General features: G+C 40.6%; 1 protein-coding gene across 1 annotated transcript; it reads left to right on the forward strand.

The window, feature by feature from the left end:
- The first annotated feature begins 2,839 nt into the window (after nucleotides 1–2,839).
- On the forward strand, nucleotides 2,840–17,919 carry cul3b (cullin 3b). The gene is made up of 16 exons (XM_072668744.1): nucleotides 2,840–3,090; nucleotides 6,653–6,850; nucleotides 7,812–7,925; nucleotides 8,022–8,182; nucleotides 9,406–9,520; nucleotides 9,977–10,205; nucleotides 10,741–10,886; nucleotides 11,051–11,227; nucleotides 11,552–11,722; nucleotides 13,078–13,185; nucleotides 13,312–13,436; nucleotides 13,975–14,071; nucleotides 14,209–14,343; nucleotides 14,695–14,881; nucleotides 15,408–15,553; nucleotides 16,798–17,919. The coding sequence occupies exons 1-16, from the start codon at nucleotides 3,028–3,030 to the stop codon at nucleotides 16,927–16,929; spliced, it is 2,304 nt and encodes a 767-aa protein (XP_072524845.1). The 5' UTR covers nucleotides 2,840–3,027; the 3' UTR covers nucleotides 16,930–17,919.
- Nucleotides 17,920–19,755: the final 1,836 nt, after the last annotated feature.

A 19,755-nucleotide genomic window follows, 5' to 3' on the forward strand; every position in this document is an offset into this window, starting at 1 on the left:
ACCCCCCCAGCCTCTCACCCCGAGAGCACACTCCACACAACTCCACACACACAACTGCTAGTTAACACCCAGACTGTCCACGAACCCATTATACATATATATATGGGTTATTATTATATTATATTATATATATATATGGGTTATTATTATATTATATTATATATATATATATAGCACCAGAATTAAAAAAATATTAATGAAACTGTCTTTAGAAATAAATATAAAATATTTTAGGAGATATGTGGTGATATAAGTTATTAAGCCATTATTAATCGTGTTTCTAAACAAAGCCACACTTTTCCACATCATTCCTGGCATTTAAAATTAGACAATTCAATTAGTTTATTTAGCCATGTTATCAGTTTCATTGATAATTATGCTGTTTTCTATACCCTATGGTCTTGGTACTGTGGTTAAAAAAAAAAAAAAGAATATATATATATATATATATATATATATATATATATATATTCTCACACACACAAAAGAAATACTAATATATATATATATATATATATATATATATATATATATATATATATATATATAGGCACCTACAACAGTAAGTAAACAGTAAAAGTAAAAAATATACTAATATAATAATAATACTATTATTATTATAATAACTAATATAATAATAAATACATGTACAAATAAAAATAATAACAATAAATGTCATATATATGTCATATATATATGCTAATATATTAGGCACCTACAACAGTAAAAAAAAATATTTAAAGAAAATTATAATAATAATACATATATATATATATATATATATATATATATATATATATATATATATATATATATATATATATATAGTATAAAAACGTAATATAATAAAATCCATTAATTAACATTACATTAACACTCCTACAGAAAGTGGTGGAGGTTCTCCATCACTGTGTTCATCATTAGAGCATCTCCAAAGTTCTCCTCATGGAGTCTAGTGTTATTTAGAGTTCTCCTCAGATCAACACCTGGTTTGGTGGTAAATCAGGGCTTAATGATGGTAAATCAGGTGAGCTAATGCTGCTGCTGCTGCTGCTGGAGTTGATGATGATGATGATGATGATGATGGTGGAGGTGAACACATCCTCCACGCTGTGCTGGCTGGACTGAGCTCTGTTCTTCAGGCCAGCTCACTACCTACACAGCCGCCAGCAGCTGAAGGTTCACTCCTCTGCGGACCTTCTGTCTATGTGGGGAATTAACAGCTACGCCCACTAGGGGCAGGACAGGGCTGCAACACCAGCTGCTGGTCCGAGTGAGACTGTATTTCTGGAAGATGTTGGCTGTCCCAAATCAAAGCCGATCATTAACCTGAGCATTCACACTTCTTAATGATCACGGATCCTAATTAATTCATTAAAGCCTCATCATTTGAGAGGATGCATTCACTCACACCCAGGAGCAGATTAGCATAGCAATTCACCTACCAGGTGTGTCTTTGGGAGGTGGGAGGAAACTGGAGTCCCTGGAGGAAACCCACGCAGACAGGGAGGACTCATCATCTCAGACTGTGAACAGAGCTCGGATCGAACCTGTAACCCCCGGCCCCTGGAGTAAGAACATCACACGGCTATATGAACGAGCTGCACGGTGCGAGTGAAGGAGGGTTACAGCTTCAGTGTGAAGTGTGAACAGTGAGGTGTGCTTATAGTGCCACGAGCTGGAGCTGGAGCCGGAGCTCAGTGTGGGAATACTGAGCAGGTTAAGAGCACTGGGCTATGGGGGGTCTCTGGGTGATGGAGCTTGTCCGATATCTTTGGGATGAGGTGGAGTGCAGAACTAATCATCAGTATCAATATCTGACCACACTGATCATCTCACCTGAACGCAGTCCGAGTAAAGCTTGGAGGCTGTTATCTGCAGCAAAAGAGGGACAGACTCGCCATCAATAAAATATACAGCACTAATCAGAGGGTTTAGGCCCCAGATCCCATCCCTGTACCCCCGTCTCTCAGCAGTGAGAGGGTTCTACTGTAGCAGCTCCAGATCTGATCAGAACTGATAAAGCAGCTGAACATGAATCCAGGAGCTTCTCATTCTGAAGAAAGTAGTGAGGTCGTGTCTGTGAGCTAGTCTGAAGAACAGAGCCTCCAGTTCATGCAGGTTTCCTCCATGTTAATGAGCAGTGCACCCTTCTCGTGTGCAGATGATACAAATACACTAGTAGCACCTTATCAACCACAAGGGGTACCATAGCAACTACTTAGCAACACCTAAGCAACCACCTGGGACACCTTAGCAACTGCCTAGCAACCACTAAGCAACACCATAGCAACCACCACTGCCTGGAAGACAGATTCACCTTAATCATAATTCAGTTTTTAGGGAAATGCACTTTTCTAGTTGTGTAATTTGGGCTTACGTCCTTTATTTACTAATAAAATCATACCGGCCAATTTACCAGAAACACAAAGCATGTTGTTTTGTGGCACCAATAGAAATAATGATAAATAGCACAATATCTGATTATTTATTATTGTTAAATAATAAGCAAGTATTCTCTGATTACTCAAAAACTAGATGTATGAGCGCAGATCAATGAGTCCCACAGGCCATAAAGAGCCAACAGAAGCTCAGAACTTGTCATGTTCACAAGAACTTCAGTTGATTAAAGATCTATTACAGGATTAGGTGATTGTTTATTAATTATTATAGTTTTTCATATTTAACAGGGTGGTAATTTTTGGAGTAGGGGGGTTAATAGTAAATGCAGTAAGAGCTCATTTTTTCTAGCATGTGTTGCAGTGAGTGAGGTTCACACTGTATGTGTGTGTGTGTGTGTGTGTGTGTGTGTGTGTGTGTGTGTGTGTGTGTGTGTACCGTCCGCCATCATTGGAGAGCAGCAGAGCCGAGCAGGCGCTTGTCAACAAGTCCCAAACTATTGGGATCTCCTGTTATTAAAGAAGGTCAAGTGGAGGCTGATCATCGGCTCCACGGACTTACCCCCCTACCCTTTACCAGGACAAGTCTTTCATGTGAGCGCGGAGACCACCGGGGAGGCAGCCAAACATGTCCAATCTCAGCAAAGGCGGCACCAAAAAGGACACCAAGATGAGGATACGAGCCTTTCCTGTGAGTACAGACCGGCGGCTGGAAGCCCGCAGCCGGCGAGGCCTTCACTCGAGCTCCGAGGATGCGGTCTTTGGGCTGAGACCTGAAGGCCCGGCTGCTCTTAAGCAGGGTGCATATAAATGTTGTCACCCATCCAAGAGTGAGCTGAAATACAGAATTAGGAATGCAGCCGTAGCACCCGAGTGTCCATTAAGTCACTTCATCATACAGCTCTCCAGCTGACAGCTTTTACCGACCTGGTATCATTTAGCCAGCTGTGTGACCCTCACTTCTGTGTCTGTGTGTTTTTTAATGTCGATTTCTTGAACTAGTGCGAATGGTACCGACATTCATAAGCAGCTATTCGACCAGCTATCGCAGTGGTCAGCTCTTTCCGCGAAGGTCACAGGAAAGTTCCAGTCGACTTGTGTGGAATTAAACCGAGTTTAAACCTCATCCCAGTGCCTCACTGTTCAGCCTGGTCCCAGTAATGTAATAAAAACCTGCAGAGGAGGCTAACGGAGTTAGCTCACTTGCGCAGTTCGGAGACTTCTGGCTCTAGATATTCAATTCTTATTCAATTCTTATTATTACACGAATAATGCTCATGTTTTCATAAGACTGTTGTTCATTTTAAAATTTCACCCAACTGGAAAAACCCGAGCTGAAATGCTGGGTGACGCATTAAACGCAGTTAAAAGACGAACATTTCACTAGCCATTAGCCGGAGTTGGCAAATCCGGGTCCAGAAAGTAAGACTCCACCCCGGGACTTTGCTCCCACTGCCCGAGTAGCTCCGCTGCAGATCCGCTGCTCAGGCGGTTGCCACCAAATCCTGGGGTGGATTTCTGCTTTCTGGACCCGCATCGCCACCCTAGCCCTTAGCTATGTGTGCTATCAGCTCGGCAGCACAAACATATCGGCGCATAACAGGAGTTTAGTTGCTCTGTGTAGATCAGTTCTGCAGGGGATTGATAAAATGTGGTATGGTGATATTTGTAAGTTATATAATACCATCAGATAACGTCTGAATTTAGTGTTAATAGCGTTAAAATGAGCGAGCCTGTGTTTCCTGAGAGCTACTCTATGCTAGAAATACGTATTGGACCTGACATGGCTTGTTTGGACGGGACTGTTTACTTATGTTATCTTCTTTTTAGAGCAAATACTCCACAGAAAATAGCTCATTACCTAATACTGTAAACCATAACCAGCTACTAAGCATGACTTAATTCAGTATTTATGATTAAGTATTAAATTAGTGCTGACCTACACTGCAGTTACCTGTCAGGTCCTGGAGACACACTACAGTAAAACACTGGAATCAGTCTGCAGTAGCAACACCACTGTTTTATGAGCACTATATTATAGATTTCACTGTCAAACACTTAAACTCTTATTCATCCTTTGCTCTGAAATACTCTTAAAATACTCTACTATAAACTATAATACACTAAATAAACAGATGAGGCAGTGAATAATGGCTGTGAGCAACAGCTGCTGTTATATATATAATTTATATGGAGACCCTAAAGTATTGAGAGAGAACAATAATGCTTAAACTACTGGAAACAAACCGTTTGCCAATAGAAACACCAATTATTTATGAGGATTATAAAATAACAAAATATATCTAATATAAATGTCCCATCTGTTTGGTAAGTCTTTAATATTGTATGTCTATAATAGTGCTGAAACCAATATCATGCACCAATATCAATGTATGGAGCTTGAACAGATGGAGGTGAACAGAGTGAGTGATTTTAATTGAGGGGGAAAATTATGTTTTATTAACTAGAGAGAAGTTCTAGGTATTATTTTTGACCCTGATAGGGTCTCCATGTAAACCATATACAGTAACAGTTTTACTCGCAGTCATTATTCATTTATCTGTTCGTTTAAAGGTATTTGGCCTACTTTTTCCAGAAGATGTTACGCTGAGTGAGAATTCCTGTGAATCTCGCCACTGTTTTGGTACCTGTTTCTCTCATTGGGCTTCGATATACTTTTGTCTTAAGTTTTGCTGTTTAGACGGTCTGAAATGATGTGTCTGGACAGATGGACAGGAACAGAAAGCCTTGTGTCCCTAAAGGGACGAAGAGGACTGAGAGAGAGAGAAAGAGATAATTCACAGTGGGGGCACAACATACCATAATTTACCTAATGTCACAGTCCTTCCTGAATATTATTTTCTATCACAGTGACAGATTTTTAAATTAACATCATTACAAGGTTAGACGTTTTGATGGACATCTTCACAATAATGTATAATCAGACAAAAACATGTTCCTCAACTGTTCCCTCAAAAGCACCCAGTGAATGATGTAAGTTACAGTTATCGGTTGATCCTGGATGGCATAAGCGAAGTGCACAAAATAGGATTAAAAAGCTAATACAGACTCATTTCCTACAGGAAAAGTACTATTATTATTTAATGGAATATAATACTTGTCTAATATAGCCCAGCATTACACAATACGAATTATAGGCAGTAGGTCATTTCTGTAAAAGCCCTGATATGGGGGGGCTGCTTTAGAAACAGTACAGACCCTTAGTGTCTTCTGTCAGTCAACAGAATTTAGGTGTGGGCAATATGGCTTAAAGAACACCTACCCTATAGCCCGAACCAACAGCGGTGGCACTTTTACAAACTACTCTCCAAACTCAGTGGAGGACAGTGATCTTCATTCAGCAATATTACAAACTGTTCTCCAATAAACTACATTCAATAAACACTTTAATCAAACAGGCTTTTGGTCAGCGTTCTCTTTATGTCTGTGTTGTTATGTTGCTCACCGCTAAACAGAACTGCGGCACTTTTGAATAGTGTGGTTTTAAAGGACAGACTCCAAGTCAGTGTACTTTACACTGGAGTACAGAGCTTTTTACACTGGAGTACAGAGCTTTTTACACTGGAGTACAGTTTTATTGACTTGTATTAATGGTTTGCATCTGTCAAATATAATTATGAATGTAATCCTACATGAGAAAATCCTCAGGGTTAATATATATGAAAAGCAGTTGTAATGTTGTTTATTATTATTATTATTATTATTATTTTAAATTTATAAACATTAAAAGCCAAGATAACTGGAGGTAAATGCTAAGTAGTAATGTGTTTCTCAGATGGCGGGGTGTTTTAAGGTTCTTGGCTGGACTTCACTACGCATAACTGATGGCTTCTAAATTGGTCATCAGCAGAAAATTAATGTGTTAATTTATATTAGGTGTTTTTTATGTAATTTTTGTACATTTTCAGGCTATTTTAATGGCAGCCCCTGTAATTCTGATTAAAAAGTGATTACTCTTTCAGCTCAGTTATAGTACAGCATCATTGAACATGTTGGTTATTTAATGGTTATTTTTAATGAAAAATGCTGCAAAGTCCAGTAACGGCTCCAGATTTGTTAAATGTCTGTTAGCTGTTATTTGTTTTCTAACCAGAACCAGTTAATAGAATATTTTTAGATGGCTTATAGATTTATTAAATGTTAGCTAAAAATAACAACAGTATTTTGCTTCATATTTAATATAATCTCCTCCTCTCCTCTTTGCTATCTCTCTCTCCTACTTGCTGCTTCAGATGACGATGGACGAGAAGTACGTCAACAACATCTGGGACCTCCTCAAGAACGCCATCCAGGAAATCCAGCGGAAGAACAACAGCGGCCTGAGCTTCGAGGAGCTGTACAGGAACGCTTACACCATGGTGCTGCACAAACACGGCGAGAAGCTCTACACAGGCCTGCGGGAGGTCGTCACAGAGCACCTCATCAACAAGGTGATGTGGAGAGTGGAGCCGAGGTACAGCTCAGTACAGTGAGACCCGGCTCTCCTCGTGTGTTTGGGACGTTGCGTTAAGCAGTTCTGCAGCTGCCTCGGGCCTGCCTCATCAGCCGTTTCGGCGGAAAGAGATCTGATGCTGCCTCATGTATAAACTGCAGTCTGTAGAAGCTCCTTCCTTTGACCCAGTAGGTTCTGGAGGGATGTTTGTCTTTGTGCTGAACAATGCGCTCAGAATACATTATTCGTCCAAATGTTTGTGGACTCCTTCTCCTTCAGGGGGGTTAATTGGCAGTGTGTCTCACATTTTACTGCAGGAACAGTCTCTACTCCTCTTGGGATGCTTTATGCCAGGTGTTGGGACAGTGCAGTGAGGATTTGATTGCATTCAGCCACAAGAGCATTAATGAGGTTAGGAAGTGATGTAGGATGATCTGTTGGATGAAGCACCTTCGGGTGCTTTCACACCCATCTTGTTTGGTCTGAACCCTCTTGCTTTTCAGTTGTCCAGGTCCGTGGTCCAGGCCAAAGGACCAGAGTTCTTAGTTCCACCCAAGGCAGTGATTTCGGTCTGGATGCTGGCTTAGTTTAGCGTCAAGTATAGAAAGATGTAGCCCATGTAGATGATGAGGACGGGACGTTGGTCTATGATGCATATCAGTTTAGCGCTAGATAATTGAAAAGTGGAACCAAAACTATCCGGATCATATGTAAACAACCATGGTTTGGACCTTCGTTCTGGACTTTTAGGTCTGAAAACGCCCTCAGGCTCACATGCCTTACCAACATTCTGTTGGTAGTGCTTATCTTTGGAGATTAGACAGGCGGCGTGGGTAGCTGAATGCCTGTGTCAGCAGTAGGTGCACCTTAAAGTAGCTGAATTGACTACTTTGGGGCATATTGTTGATTGTTTTTTTATATTGAAATAAATAATTGTGTATATCTTTGAACTCTCGTAGGTGCGGGATGATGTACTAAACTCTCTGAACAACAACTTTCTTCAAACCTTGAACCAAGCCTGGAATGACCATCAAACAGCCATGGTGATGATTCGAGACATCTTGATGTACATGGTGAGTTCCTCTCGGTGTGTTGCTTGTTTGGTTGAACGTCATCGTACCATCGTCTTTTGACTGAGATCCTGAAGGACCTCTCCCCCTCACCCACAGGACCGAGTTTATGTGCAGCAGAACAACGTGGAAAATGTCTATAATCTAGGGCTCATCATCTTCCGGGACCAGGTGGTCCGCTACGGCTGCATCCGGGACCACCTGCAACAAACGCTGCTAGATATGATCGCCCGGGAAAGGAAGGGCGAGGTGGTGGACAGGTGAGCTGATCTGCTGTCCAGTGCTAAAAAACATTCAGAAACGCTCAGAAAGCTCAGTTACAGAGGCCCAGTCCAGTCATACTTTTTCATTTATAATGAAGTTTCTCACTATTTCAGCTTTAATCCAGTCTGAACTTGTTTTGTTTACATCTGAACAGTTAGTGCAGTGAACTAGTTTGGAAATGGATCAGAACGTTTCTAATTCAATAGAAAAATCTGTAGAATTCCCATAAAAATCTTATATTTAACTGAACACAAACATATGTAGAGAAAACAATGGGCTGTTTAACAGTGTTTTAAAAGTTTAATTGTATCACAGGTATTTAACCCTCCTGTTGTGTTCAGCTGTAAGGAACAGCAATAGCTTTCTTGGGGCAAATTGACCCAGCGCACATGAACCGTCTGAAAGTCATTAAACAGCATATTTTTTTTCATGTTGTCTTTAGCTCAATTAACATTAATTGAATCATTATTTAGTGTCATTAAAATGTTGCCCCTTACAGATCATGATTTACTTATACTTCAATTTAAAAATAAATAAATAAATAAATAATAATGTACATTTTGTGTATATATGTATATTTGACATTTTACCACATTTGTTTTATTTATTTTATTTAGACATTTTTATTTACATTTTATTTGTATGTTTAGGCTTGGCACCTCTGTTTTGATATGAATGTTGTTAAATTGGTCATTTTCTAATTACATGTTCATTACACTACTAAGGCCAGCAGAAAATATTGATTGTTTGGAAGTATGGTGATATTATGTTTTGCAATATTTTATCGATTCTCACAAACACAGTATTGATTATTAATGAATAGTTTAGATGTACAGATTGATGTCAGACAGTGGTTCACTTAGTGTTGTATTTTGCCTTGAGCCATTATTCCTTACTCCATTGTAAACAAAATTTTCAAGACGACAGTTCGCCATGTTTACAGTACAGCGCAATATATCGCAGTCTATCAAACTGTAACCCCTGGATTGTGATATGTATCAAATCGCCAGGTTATTGCCAATACACAGCCCTACAACACACAGTGACCGTCTGAAGTTCACTTCTTTAGTAATGGAGGCTCATAGCATGCATGCCTAAATCCTAAAGAATTTCTTTCCTTTACCAAAACTACAAATTTTATTTGAATAAGAACTGTAGCATGTTAAAGAGGGAGTAATGGTATTAAAGAAGATCTAACTGAATGTTTTGTCTTCTTCAGGGGAGCCATACGTAACGCCTGCCAGATGTTAATGATCTTAGGCCTCGAAGGCCGGTCGGTGTATGAAGAAGACTTCGAGGCCCCGTTTTTAGAAATGTCTGCAGAATTCTTTCAGGTTCGTAGACCCACATACACTGTATGTACAAAAGTTTGTGGACACCCCTTCTAATGAATGTGTACAGCTACTTTTAAGTTACACCTATTGCAGACCCAGATAAACATCAGCAGATACACATCATGACCCTGTTGGCACCATGCTGCCTAATGCCAGGTGTGGACTAGTAGAGGGGTATAAAGCCCCCCAGCATTGAGCTGTGGAGCAGTGGAAGAACTGTGTTCTCTGGAATGATGGTGAAGCTCCATTCAGTACTTTTAGAATGAGTTGGGAAGTTGGGGATGATGAGGTGGGGTGGTGATCATCCAACATCCTGACTTCACTATCTAACTAACTAATGCTCTTGTCACTGAATGCTGGCAAATCCTCACAGCAATGCTCCTCCAGAATCTAGTAGAAAGCTAGTAGAAAGCTAGTTCTCCAGTTAGTTCATCATTCTTTTCTCTGTGCCATCAGATGGAGAGTCAGAAGTTTTTGGCGGAGAACAGCGCGAGCGTGTACATAAAGAAGGTAGAAGCGCGGATAAACGAAGAGATTGAGCGAGTCATGCACTGTCTGGACAAGTCGACAGAGGAGCCCATCGTGAAAGTGGTGGAGCGGGAACTCATCTCAAAGCACATGAAGACCATCGTAGAGATGGAGAACTCTGGCCTCGTCCACATGCTCAAGAATGGAAAGACGGAAGGTAGGGTTGAGAGGATTTATTCTGCATGGCTTTCAGGGATTTTTCAGACAAGTCATGCGATAACAATTAATAATGTCATATTTAATCAGCAGCTTAGCGTTTAGACGTTTCTGAAGGTGATGGTTTGTTAAAAAATCTAATTTACACATTTTACGGTGCTACTTTATAATGAGACCCCCCTCCTTATAAAGAGCTTATGAACGGTTATACATGTGTTTATAAGCACAAATATAACGGGCAGCAGTGACCTGTTGCTTATCTAAACAGTGAGCCACATTCCTCAGCAGCGTTTTAAATGTGGTTGATTCCAAAAAGTAAAGCAGATTTCATCCAGAGAAATCGTGCATGCAACATTACAGAAGCCCTGCATGCCAAAAGGTAATGAGGCATCCAGCCCCGCCCTCTATATTGGTATTGGCGATCATAGTAAGGGTGAGGTAGCAACAGCAGTGGGGAAAGTTCTTTCATTGTATTCTATTCATGCATACTGTGTGTGTGTGTGTGTGTGTGTGTGTGTGTGTGTGTGTGTGTATAGACTTGGCGTGTATGTATAAGCTGTTCAGCAGGGTGCCAAATGGTCTGAAGACTATGTGTGAGTGCATGAGCTCCTACCTGCGGGAGCAAGGCAAGGCTCTGGTGTCTGAGGAGGGAGAGGGCAAGAATCCAGTTGACTACATCCAGGTACCAGCACCATCGTAAAGACCCTCGAAGGGTCCTGATATAGAAAGTTTCTTCTTAAACTGTCCTGCTTTTAATTTCTCATGTTTACTCCTGGCTCTTTGAGCTGTGTGGTCCAGTGTCTTATTCTCTGTCTCTCTCTCTCTCTCTGTCTCACTCTCATCCAGGGCTTACTAGACTTGAAGTCTCGCTTTGACCGCTTCCTGCAGGAGTCCTTCAACAATGACCGCCTGTTCAAGCAGACCATAGCTGGTGACTTTGAGTACTTCCTCAACTTGAACCCCCGCTCACCTGAGTACCTCTCTCTCTTCATTGACGACAAGCTGAAGAAGGGCGTGAAGGGAGTGAGTCAGCTCTTTTCTCTTCACTAAACCTTGAGGCTGTGCAAAGGGGGCATCATGTGGTGACTAGGCTATTTTTCTGTATTTCACCACCGAGTCAGTGAGTGCCTCAGATTCTCACGCTTGCCCATTTTTCCTGCTTCAACACCTCACCTTCAAGAGCCCACTGTTCACTTGCTGCTGAATATGTATTCCCCATTACAAACAGATGATCAGTGTAGTGTTATTTACTTTGCCTGGCAGTGGGTTTAATGTTATGGCTGATAGGTGTACCATGACGTCTGCCTGCATTTTCACAGACTCACAGACTCTTTCACTCTCTTCTAGTTGACAGAGCAAGAGGTGGAGTCCATCCTGGATAAAGCCATGGTGCTCTTCAGGTTCATGCAGGAGAAGGACGTGTTTGAGCGCTATTACAAACAGCACCTTGCCAGGAGGCTTCTCACTAACAAGAGTGTGTCTGACGACTCGGAGAAGAACATGATCTCAAAGCTGAAGGCAAGTTTTTGCTGAGCTGGCAGTCCTCATCCACCTCAACACCTATGGAGAGGGACAGTGCAGAATAGCTCCATCTGCTGGTTGCTTTCAAAACTGCTTGAGTCACCATTCATTTGGTCATAGGGACGTTTCTGATCAGCATCAAGTATTTTTCCTTTTTCATTAAGGCAGTTTGGTTTACCAAATAAGTACACTAGCTACAAATATAGTGTATTATCAGACCAGTGTGATGATGCATGTAACTGTGAAGATTGTAGTGCAGCGTCAGACTATCACATATAAATGTAAACATGTTGATGGTGACGTCATCTGCACAGATAACAGATTCTGTAGCCCGTTGTTGGGAAACGCATAACTTGTCAGCATCCTGAGAAGTGAACCAGTGTGGTTCCATATATTCCTTCCAGATCGAGCTGAAAGGGACCTGGCTAGACTTGTATAATCAGTTGGTTTCAGAAATGGTAAAAGCTTCAGGTGTAGAGTTTTGGTGTAAGGCTGGGCCACACTTTGCCATTTTTAGCCCAGTTTTAACCCAAATTTTCCTGGCGGAAATGATTTCCGTGTCAAGGGCGAATCGGAAGCATATGTTGCAAGGATTATCTGGTAGTGTGAGGGCACGACGAGTCAGTCCTAAACCTTCAGATTAAGCTCCCAAGCTGTTTGATTTTTATGATTGTGTGCGACGCTTCAGCCAATAGATTCGTAATCGTTTAAATACATGACGAATAAAACAGTGTGGGCACATAGCGCTAAAGCCCAACAAACAAGCTTAATACTGTATGAGCTTATGTTATAAAAGTTTGCTTAAACATGTTAAATACGTCCAGATCTCAGTGCAAAACGTACCAAAAACACAATATGTGCGTTTTCCCAACCTGAACTTCATCCAAAGAGTCGTTATGTTTCATTTTTTCTGATTTTGAGCTTTTCTGAACATAAAAGCACAGACAACAACTTGGCCAGCTAGATGCTCAGTTTCTATGCAGCTTCACGCAATACTTTGGGTGTAGGACTTCAGTTTATGTGCATCATTTGGATGTAGTTGGATATAAGAGACCCGTTGTTTAGTGTGGGATGTGCAGCAGTTTTCAAATCTATTAGGATTTTCAAAACCCTGTAGTGTGTACCAGGCTTTATATGTACTTACCATCAGTTTTGAACTTAAACAGCAGGGGGCGCTCTGAAAACCTTCCCTCCCTCTAGTGCCCTCTGGAGGACCGACAGACATATCCAGTCTTGGGCCAGACTGCAACTGTAACCTGATCAAAGATCAGTTTGGCCTTCGTAGCACAATAATTCTTGCCGTCTTATGTCTGGCTGGATGTCTGCGTCTGGCTGTGTTTACTTTTTTGCAGACGGAGTGTGGCTGTCAGTTCACATCCAAACTGGAAGGTATGTTCAGGGACATGAGCATCTCAAACACAACCATGGACGAGTTCCGCCAGCACCTACAGTCGACAGGGGTAAGAAAAAAAAAGTGAATACAGTGTCGCCACTGAATCCGATCAGGTCGTGAAAACCAGAGTAGTAGTGGAGTCAGTGATCTGTACTGTAGGAAGATTCCTGAGCAGTGACCTTTCTCTTTCTAGGTGTCTCTGGGTGGTGTTGACCTCACGGTGAGGGTACTGACGACGGGTTACTGGCCCACTCAGTCAGCCACTCCCAAATGTAATATCCCACCCTCACCAAGACATGCGTTTGAGGTGTTTAGAAGGTACGTAAATTTATGTATTAGATTGTGAATGATCTTTTATTTATGAATCCAACAAACATGTTTGATTTGTAATAATAATAATATATATTATCATTCTAACAATAATTATTTTATTTATTTATGTTTTATTAAGATGTTCAGATGTTTCATCTAACGTTAGATGACATTTTAAAGACTTCGTACATGTCAGTAGCTAGAAGTTCTGAGTTATGGACAGATATTGGAAACGGATGATTAATGATAACTGGCAGTGAGGAACGGACAATATAGGGATCACTATGTAAAGAATATCTGAGAATATAAAGACAAAACCCTATAATTATAATTGATATGTAAAGAAACCATGGTCGTTTTTTAAAGAATACAATAATTGTCAACATTACATGCGGGGGGAAAAACAGCTTAAATTGAGGACATGCCCGAAATGTAAGGCTAATAGATGGCCTTTGGCCCATCATTACAACCTTACACTTTGTCCTGGGACTGTAGAGCGTATAGTCCAGTGGATGTGATGTGTTGATTCTTTGGGTTTTTACAGGTTTTATTTAGCCAAACACAGTGGCAGGCAGCTCACACTGCAGCACCACATGGGCTCTGCAGACCTCAACGCCACCTTCTACGGCCCAATCAAAAAGGTATCCGTGACTTTACTCGTCGATCGCAGACAGAATTGCATGCATCAGTAAAATGACCCAGTCAGGGCAGGTCATTTAAATGCGTAGCCCTATTACTGCTTTCTGTTAACCATCTTCATCATGCTTTTCCACACCAGGAGGATGGCTCCGACATGGGTGTGGGTGGTGCCCAGGTGACAGGCTCCAATACAAGGAAGCACATTTTACAAGTGTCAACTTTCCAGATGACCATCCTGATGCTCTTCAACAACCGAGAGAAGTCAACCTTTGAGGTATTTACATTGACCGAGTTCTGATACTTCTTCAACTGTCCCAATACTTTTGTCCACATAGTGTCTCACTTTTATATATGTTATTTTGAACTTTTTTGTGTCTATTTTATTGACTTTTAATTTTTTATTTTAATTATATATTATTTATTTAAGTTATATAAACTTTTTTTTTATATTCCAATTCCATTGTCTGAATTCAAAATAATTAAAGGTTTATTACTCTTTAAAAGTGTTTTAAGTGTATTATGACTCATCACAGTTATTTCTGGGACCAATATTTTGTCCTAAAAAGTAGTTATTGTGACAGGCCTACATGTTCTGCTTCTGAAATATTAAAATATGTCTCTGCAGGAGATCCAGCAAGAGACGGACATCCCGGAGCGAGAACTGGTGCGGGCACTGCAGTCTCTAGCCTGTGGGAAGCCCACCCAACGAGTCCTCACTAAGGAGCCCAAATCTAAGGAGATTGAGAACGGCCATGTATTTACAGTCAACGACCAGTTCACCTCCAAACTGCACAGAGTAAAGATTCAGACAGGTACTGTTCGAGTATACCCTTCTTATAATGAACCTGTTCTAACAGCTTAATGTAGAATGGGGGGGGTCCTGGAGAGCCAACATTCTGCAAGAGCTTAGCTCCAACCCTGATCTAAGGTCATGAAAGCCTTCAGGAGCCTCTGAATATTATAGCCAGGTGTGTTGGTTAGATCTGAACTCTCCAGAATGGTATATCTGCAGGACCAGCATTGGACAACCCTACTATAGAAAACAAAACGAGGGCATAATCATAACAGTATTTTAGGTCACATTCATTTCATTCATTTTTTTATAGTTATATGATAATTATCATCTCAGCATGTTGTCAGTACTTTGAATAACTGTGTGTTTTATTAAAAGGAGAGCAAAATGAGTCTTTTTTTACCTGGATTTAGTGCTTCACCGGGCAGGAAATGGTCAATAAAAACACTTATAGTTTTTATAATATATATTATATAAGTGGCACAACTGAATCCTAACTTTTTAATTTACACGCCTCATTTCATGTGTTTTCTCTGGTCCCACAGTTGCTGCTAAGCAGGGTGAGTCGGACCCAGAGAGGAAAGAGACGCGGCAAAAAGTGGATGACGACAGGAAGCACGAGATCGAAGCGGCAATCGTCCGCATCATGAAGTCCAGAAAGAAGATGCAGCACAATGTGCTAGTAGCAGAGGTACGGTTCCACCATGTTTATAAACGTTTTATAAACTGTCAATCAGCCAAGATATTTGGTGTCTGAAGATGCTTCTTAGTTTTCTACTGGAGATACAAGGTTTATACAACAGAGGACTATGACAGCCAAAAGGATTTTCATAGCTTTATAAACCTTGTAGCTCCAGGACAATGTTTGGCCCTAATTTTTTTTGCTATAAAAACCTTAACTATAATAGACTCTTTACTTCTTGACAAAGATGTATTTTTTTATTCAATCAGCGAACGCTGCTAATGAAAATGTGAGTTTTGTGAGCTTTGTGTTCAGCGCCAATCATCTATGACCTATTCGGTAGTAAACAAACTAGGCTGGATAATGATGACCGATGGAGAGGCTACTTGCAATCATTCCTAAAAACGTCCAGCAGTCTGGATATTATAGTATCATTAATACAGTGTGATTCTCTGTTGTTGGAACCAGATGGGCTTTCTGACCTAAATAAAAACATCTATAGCCTAATAAATATGACCAGTGAAGAGAAGCTGGGTTGAATATACAAAATAGAACAGAAAATATCAGCACTGTAGATTTGGCTATATTTTATTCACAAAACCTGCAGTGCACGTCTAATAAATCTGTGCAGAAAAAAGTTTACATGGAGAGATGGAGGGCTTTTTGTTGTTGTTTATTTTTGGGGGGGCTTACTCTCACTGTGAGCTTTTTACATGCTTTAGTATGATACTGTGTGTTTTGGTGTGAAGAGGGAGGTGTAAATTCTGACCTACACACATAACCCAGTATTCAGAAACACTCAGAAACCAGTTCATGAAACCAGAACAAATTTTCAGAGGAAACTTGGATATACATCCAGAATTCACAGATGGTATTACTGTAAGAGTCTGTACACGTTTAGTTTGGGCCTGTTTGGACCTGTTTATCTACATGATTTTACCCTTTTTACATTTTACTCTGGGTCTCATTGTGTTTAACACAGTGACTGACATTCTGTGATTTTTTTGCTTTACTGAATTTTTGTTGTATTTGTAGAAATATTCTATACATAATCAGCAATATATCCATTGAGTTCATAGAATATCTATGTTTTATTATTATTATTATTATTAAATATTATTTGTAATGTCAGGTTTATTAACTTTTCATATAAACTGTATATGCAAAGGTTTTTATCCAAGGTTTTATCTTTAGAAAAAGATTTTTTTCCTTATCAGTGCCACCCAACGTTTTCTTTCTCTATTCCTCTGCAGGTCACTCAGCAGTTGCGGGCGCGATTCCTCCCCAGTCCTGTGGTCATTAAAAAGCGCATTGAAGGACTTATTGAGAGGGAATACTTGGCAAGAACGCCGGAAGACCGCAAAGTGTACACTTACGTAGCATAAACGTGGCGTGAATTTCAAGCGAAACCTGGTGTGGAGTGAAAGGGAGCATTATTTCTGGGACTTGGTCATGCGCATGAACTGGGAGGTTATTTAGGTTTTTTTGTTTTGTTTTTTTCTTCTTCATCGCTACTGGGGGAAAACTGAGAAGTTAACCTTTAACCTGTTGTACGGACTCGTTTTAAATAGCTCTTAGCGATTCACACAAAAGCCTTCCGAAGCCCCACAGAGCTGGATCAGATTCAGCTCTGGGCTTGTAGACGAGGTGTCCGTCTCTGTGAGAGAACTGTGATCGAGTCGCGATGAAGCCTATAAACCTGACCTGCAAATCCGACAACAAAAGTGCCCAAATAACGAAGAGTGAAGCTTTGTTTTTGTTTTTGTTTGTTTTGGGTTTTTTTCTCTCTCCAGCGTGGGATGGCTTCCAAAGGCCATTCAGGTCAGGATGAAATACGCACACCTTCCCAGACTTTTATTTGAGCTCCCCCTCCCTCATGTCTGTGTAGACGTGTTTGTAGTCTGTGGCACCATGTTGGTTGTACAGGTCGTTTAACACTATTGGCTGCCTGCAGAAGATTTTAAAATGGAGGACGCTGTCGTTGGGTAACGAAGAGCCATAGTAGTTGCTTTCGGAGCATGCCTTTTCTGAAGAGGGGTGGAAGAACTTTCTTAAAGTTTATTAAAGAAGTGGTTTGATCATCTTTTTTCCCCTTTTTTTTTCATATTTCTTTCCAGATTTGGCATGGCCAAATGTAAAATTTAGACATTAGCTTTTTTGTAGGAGGTCCTTCCAATGCAGTTCTTTTTTTTTTTTTTTTTTTTCTCCTTTTTTTTTTTTCCTCTTCTAGCAAAAGAAGGAACTTCTGGAGCACCATGTCTCAATGTGTAAAAAATGTAAAATAATTGTTATTGTACTCACTGAAGTGGACTGTACAGGGCCTTGTTTTCATCATTATTAAATGTAGAAAAAGGAGGAAAAAAAATAAATGGATTTGCTGCTTTGGGTCTTCTTTTGCATTGAGAATGAGACATTTCTAGAAGTTTCTAGAAGTTCTTTACAGTCAGGTCTGACAATCTGTAATCTGTTATTATTTATTTACATCTCTACTTACTGTTGTGTTGGCTGGAGTGTTTATATATTACTCTTACAAAAGAATCCCTGTAACTTTTATTATTGGGGGCCAAAATAGCATAATAATAATAATAATAATAATAATAATAGGTGTGGAATATCTCGGGCCAGGCTGGTGGCCACCCTGCATGTATTAAAGCTGGGCCTTCCAACATCTGTTTTTCCTCACTTAACGAAATGCCTTCAGTAAAATTACTACAAACCAACCATACAAGACCTTTATTGACGTAAGAGGGTTTATGGGCCCCGACAGCAGAGGAAACGACACCTAATCAATATTAAATAAAAGCTCAACAGCGTTTTGCCTTAATTTAAATAACATCACTTATAATGTTCAACTCTACTTATCTCCTGATAGTAGGATAGTCAGAGTTGAGCTCACGGACGTGAGAGACTGGGAGCCTGTAACGCTGCTGTTCCTCCTTCCAACGAACATCCAGCAGCACCAAAACTGGAGCTGGAAAACAGGCCAATTCCAAAACCCCCAAACTGTTACATCACAGTCTTGAATGATCAGTGTTTACACCTTTACGATTTACAGACACCCTGTCCACTAGAGAAACCTTTTCAAGCTAAAGGTAGCAGCTACTTTAAACATGGATGTGAGGCTAAAGCTGGCCCGCTGGAGGAGCCGCCACAGCGGTGCTGGGCGAGTGCTAGACTTCCTAACTCTCAGCACTCTTGTAATTAAGCAATAATTACAACATGCTTATTAACAGTATGCTGTGCTCCCTTAAAAAAATCTATGTAAGTAAAATCAGTGTGCTGGATTCTAGGGCTGGACCATATGGTACAGATACTATATCACTACATTCATCACGATACCTGTAATCACAGACCAAACACATCAGTAGCGACTTTCACTGACTTTATCTTTATCATTTGATCAGATTTAGCAGGGGGTGAGTTGCTTTAGCCTCCTCATCACATAGCCTAAGTGTTTTGGGTTCTGAAAGCAGTCCAGTTTACCGCAGGGTCTCCTGCATGGTCCTGTCCACTGTGAGTGGAGAAGCTGTTCATGGGCGCAACACATCCTCAGCTCCGCTGCTCATCCCACAAATGCATGTTCCTCACAAGTGTGGCTCCATTTAAGAGGAAAATTAACAGACTTTGCAATGGTGTGAGAGTTATTGCCAAGAAGCAACTAAGAAATAATCTACCAAACACAAACTCCTTACTTTTTGTGATAAGTTTAGATAAAAAAAATAAATAAATAAAAATAAAAAAAAGAGTGTCAGGACTGTCGGCCCAAACAGCACAGTGGCCCACCGGGAAAATGCCCGGTATGCCAGATGGCCGGTCCGTCCCTGTATAGGGGTAAAGACTGAATAAGGGTTGATTGACATGTATATATATATTATATGTTATATTATTGATATTATATATGATAAATTAAAGCTTGATCTCTATTGCACCACTATTGCTGTGGACTCTAAAGGCACCCTGGTCTCAGAATGACTCTGTGAGAAGGGGGGGATGGGGGGGGGGGTGTGGGGGGTGTGGGGGTAATCTAGCAGACAATGTCTAAAATAAATAATACCAGTGTCACCCTGCTTGTACCTTAAAATCTTTCCAGGACCGTCTGCTGCCCTTTTGTCCCAGTCAGTCGTGGGTTGACAGCCATCTGTCTGCACTGTAATTCCCAGCCTGAGAGCCTGGGGGTGCCCTTTCCCCATTCAGCTGGATCCTTCATTTTT

The sequence above is a fragment of the Salminus brasiliensis genome, chromosome 23, assembly GCF_030463535.1.
Source record: "Salminus brasiliensis chromosome 23, fSalBra1.hap2, whole genome shotgun sequence".
Classification (NCBI taxonomy): Eukaryota; Metazoa; Chordata; class Actinopteri; order Characiformes; family Bryconidae; genus Salminus; species Salminus brasiliensis.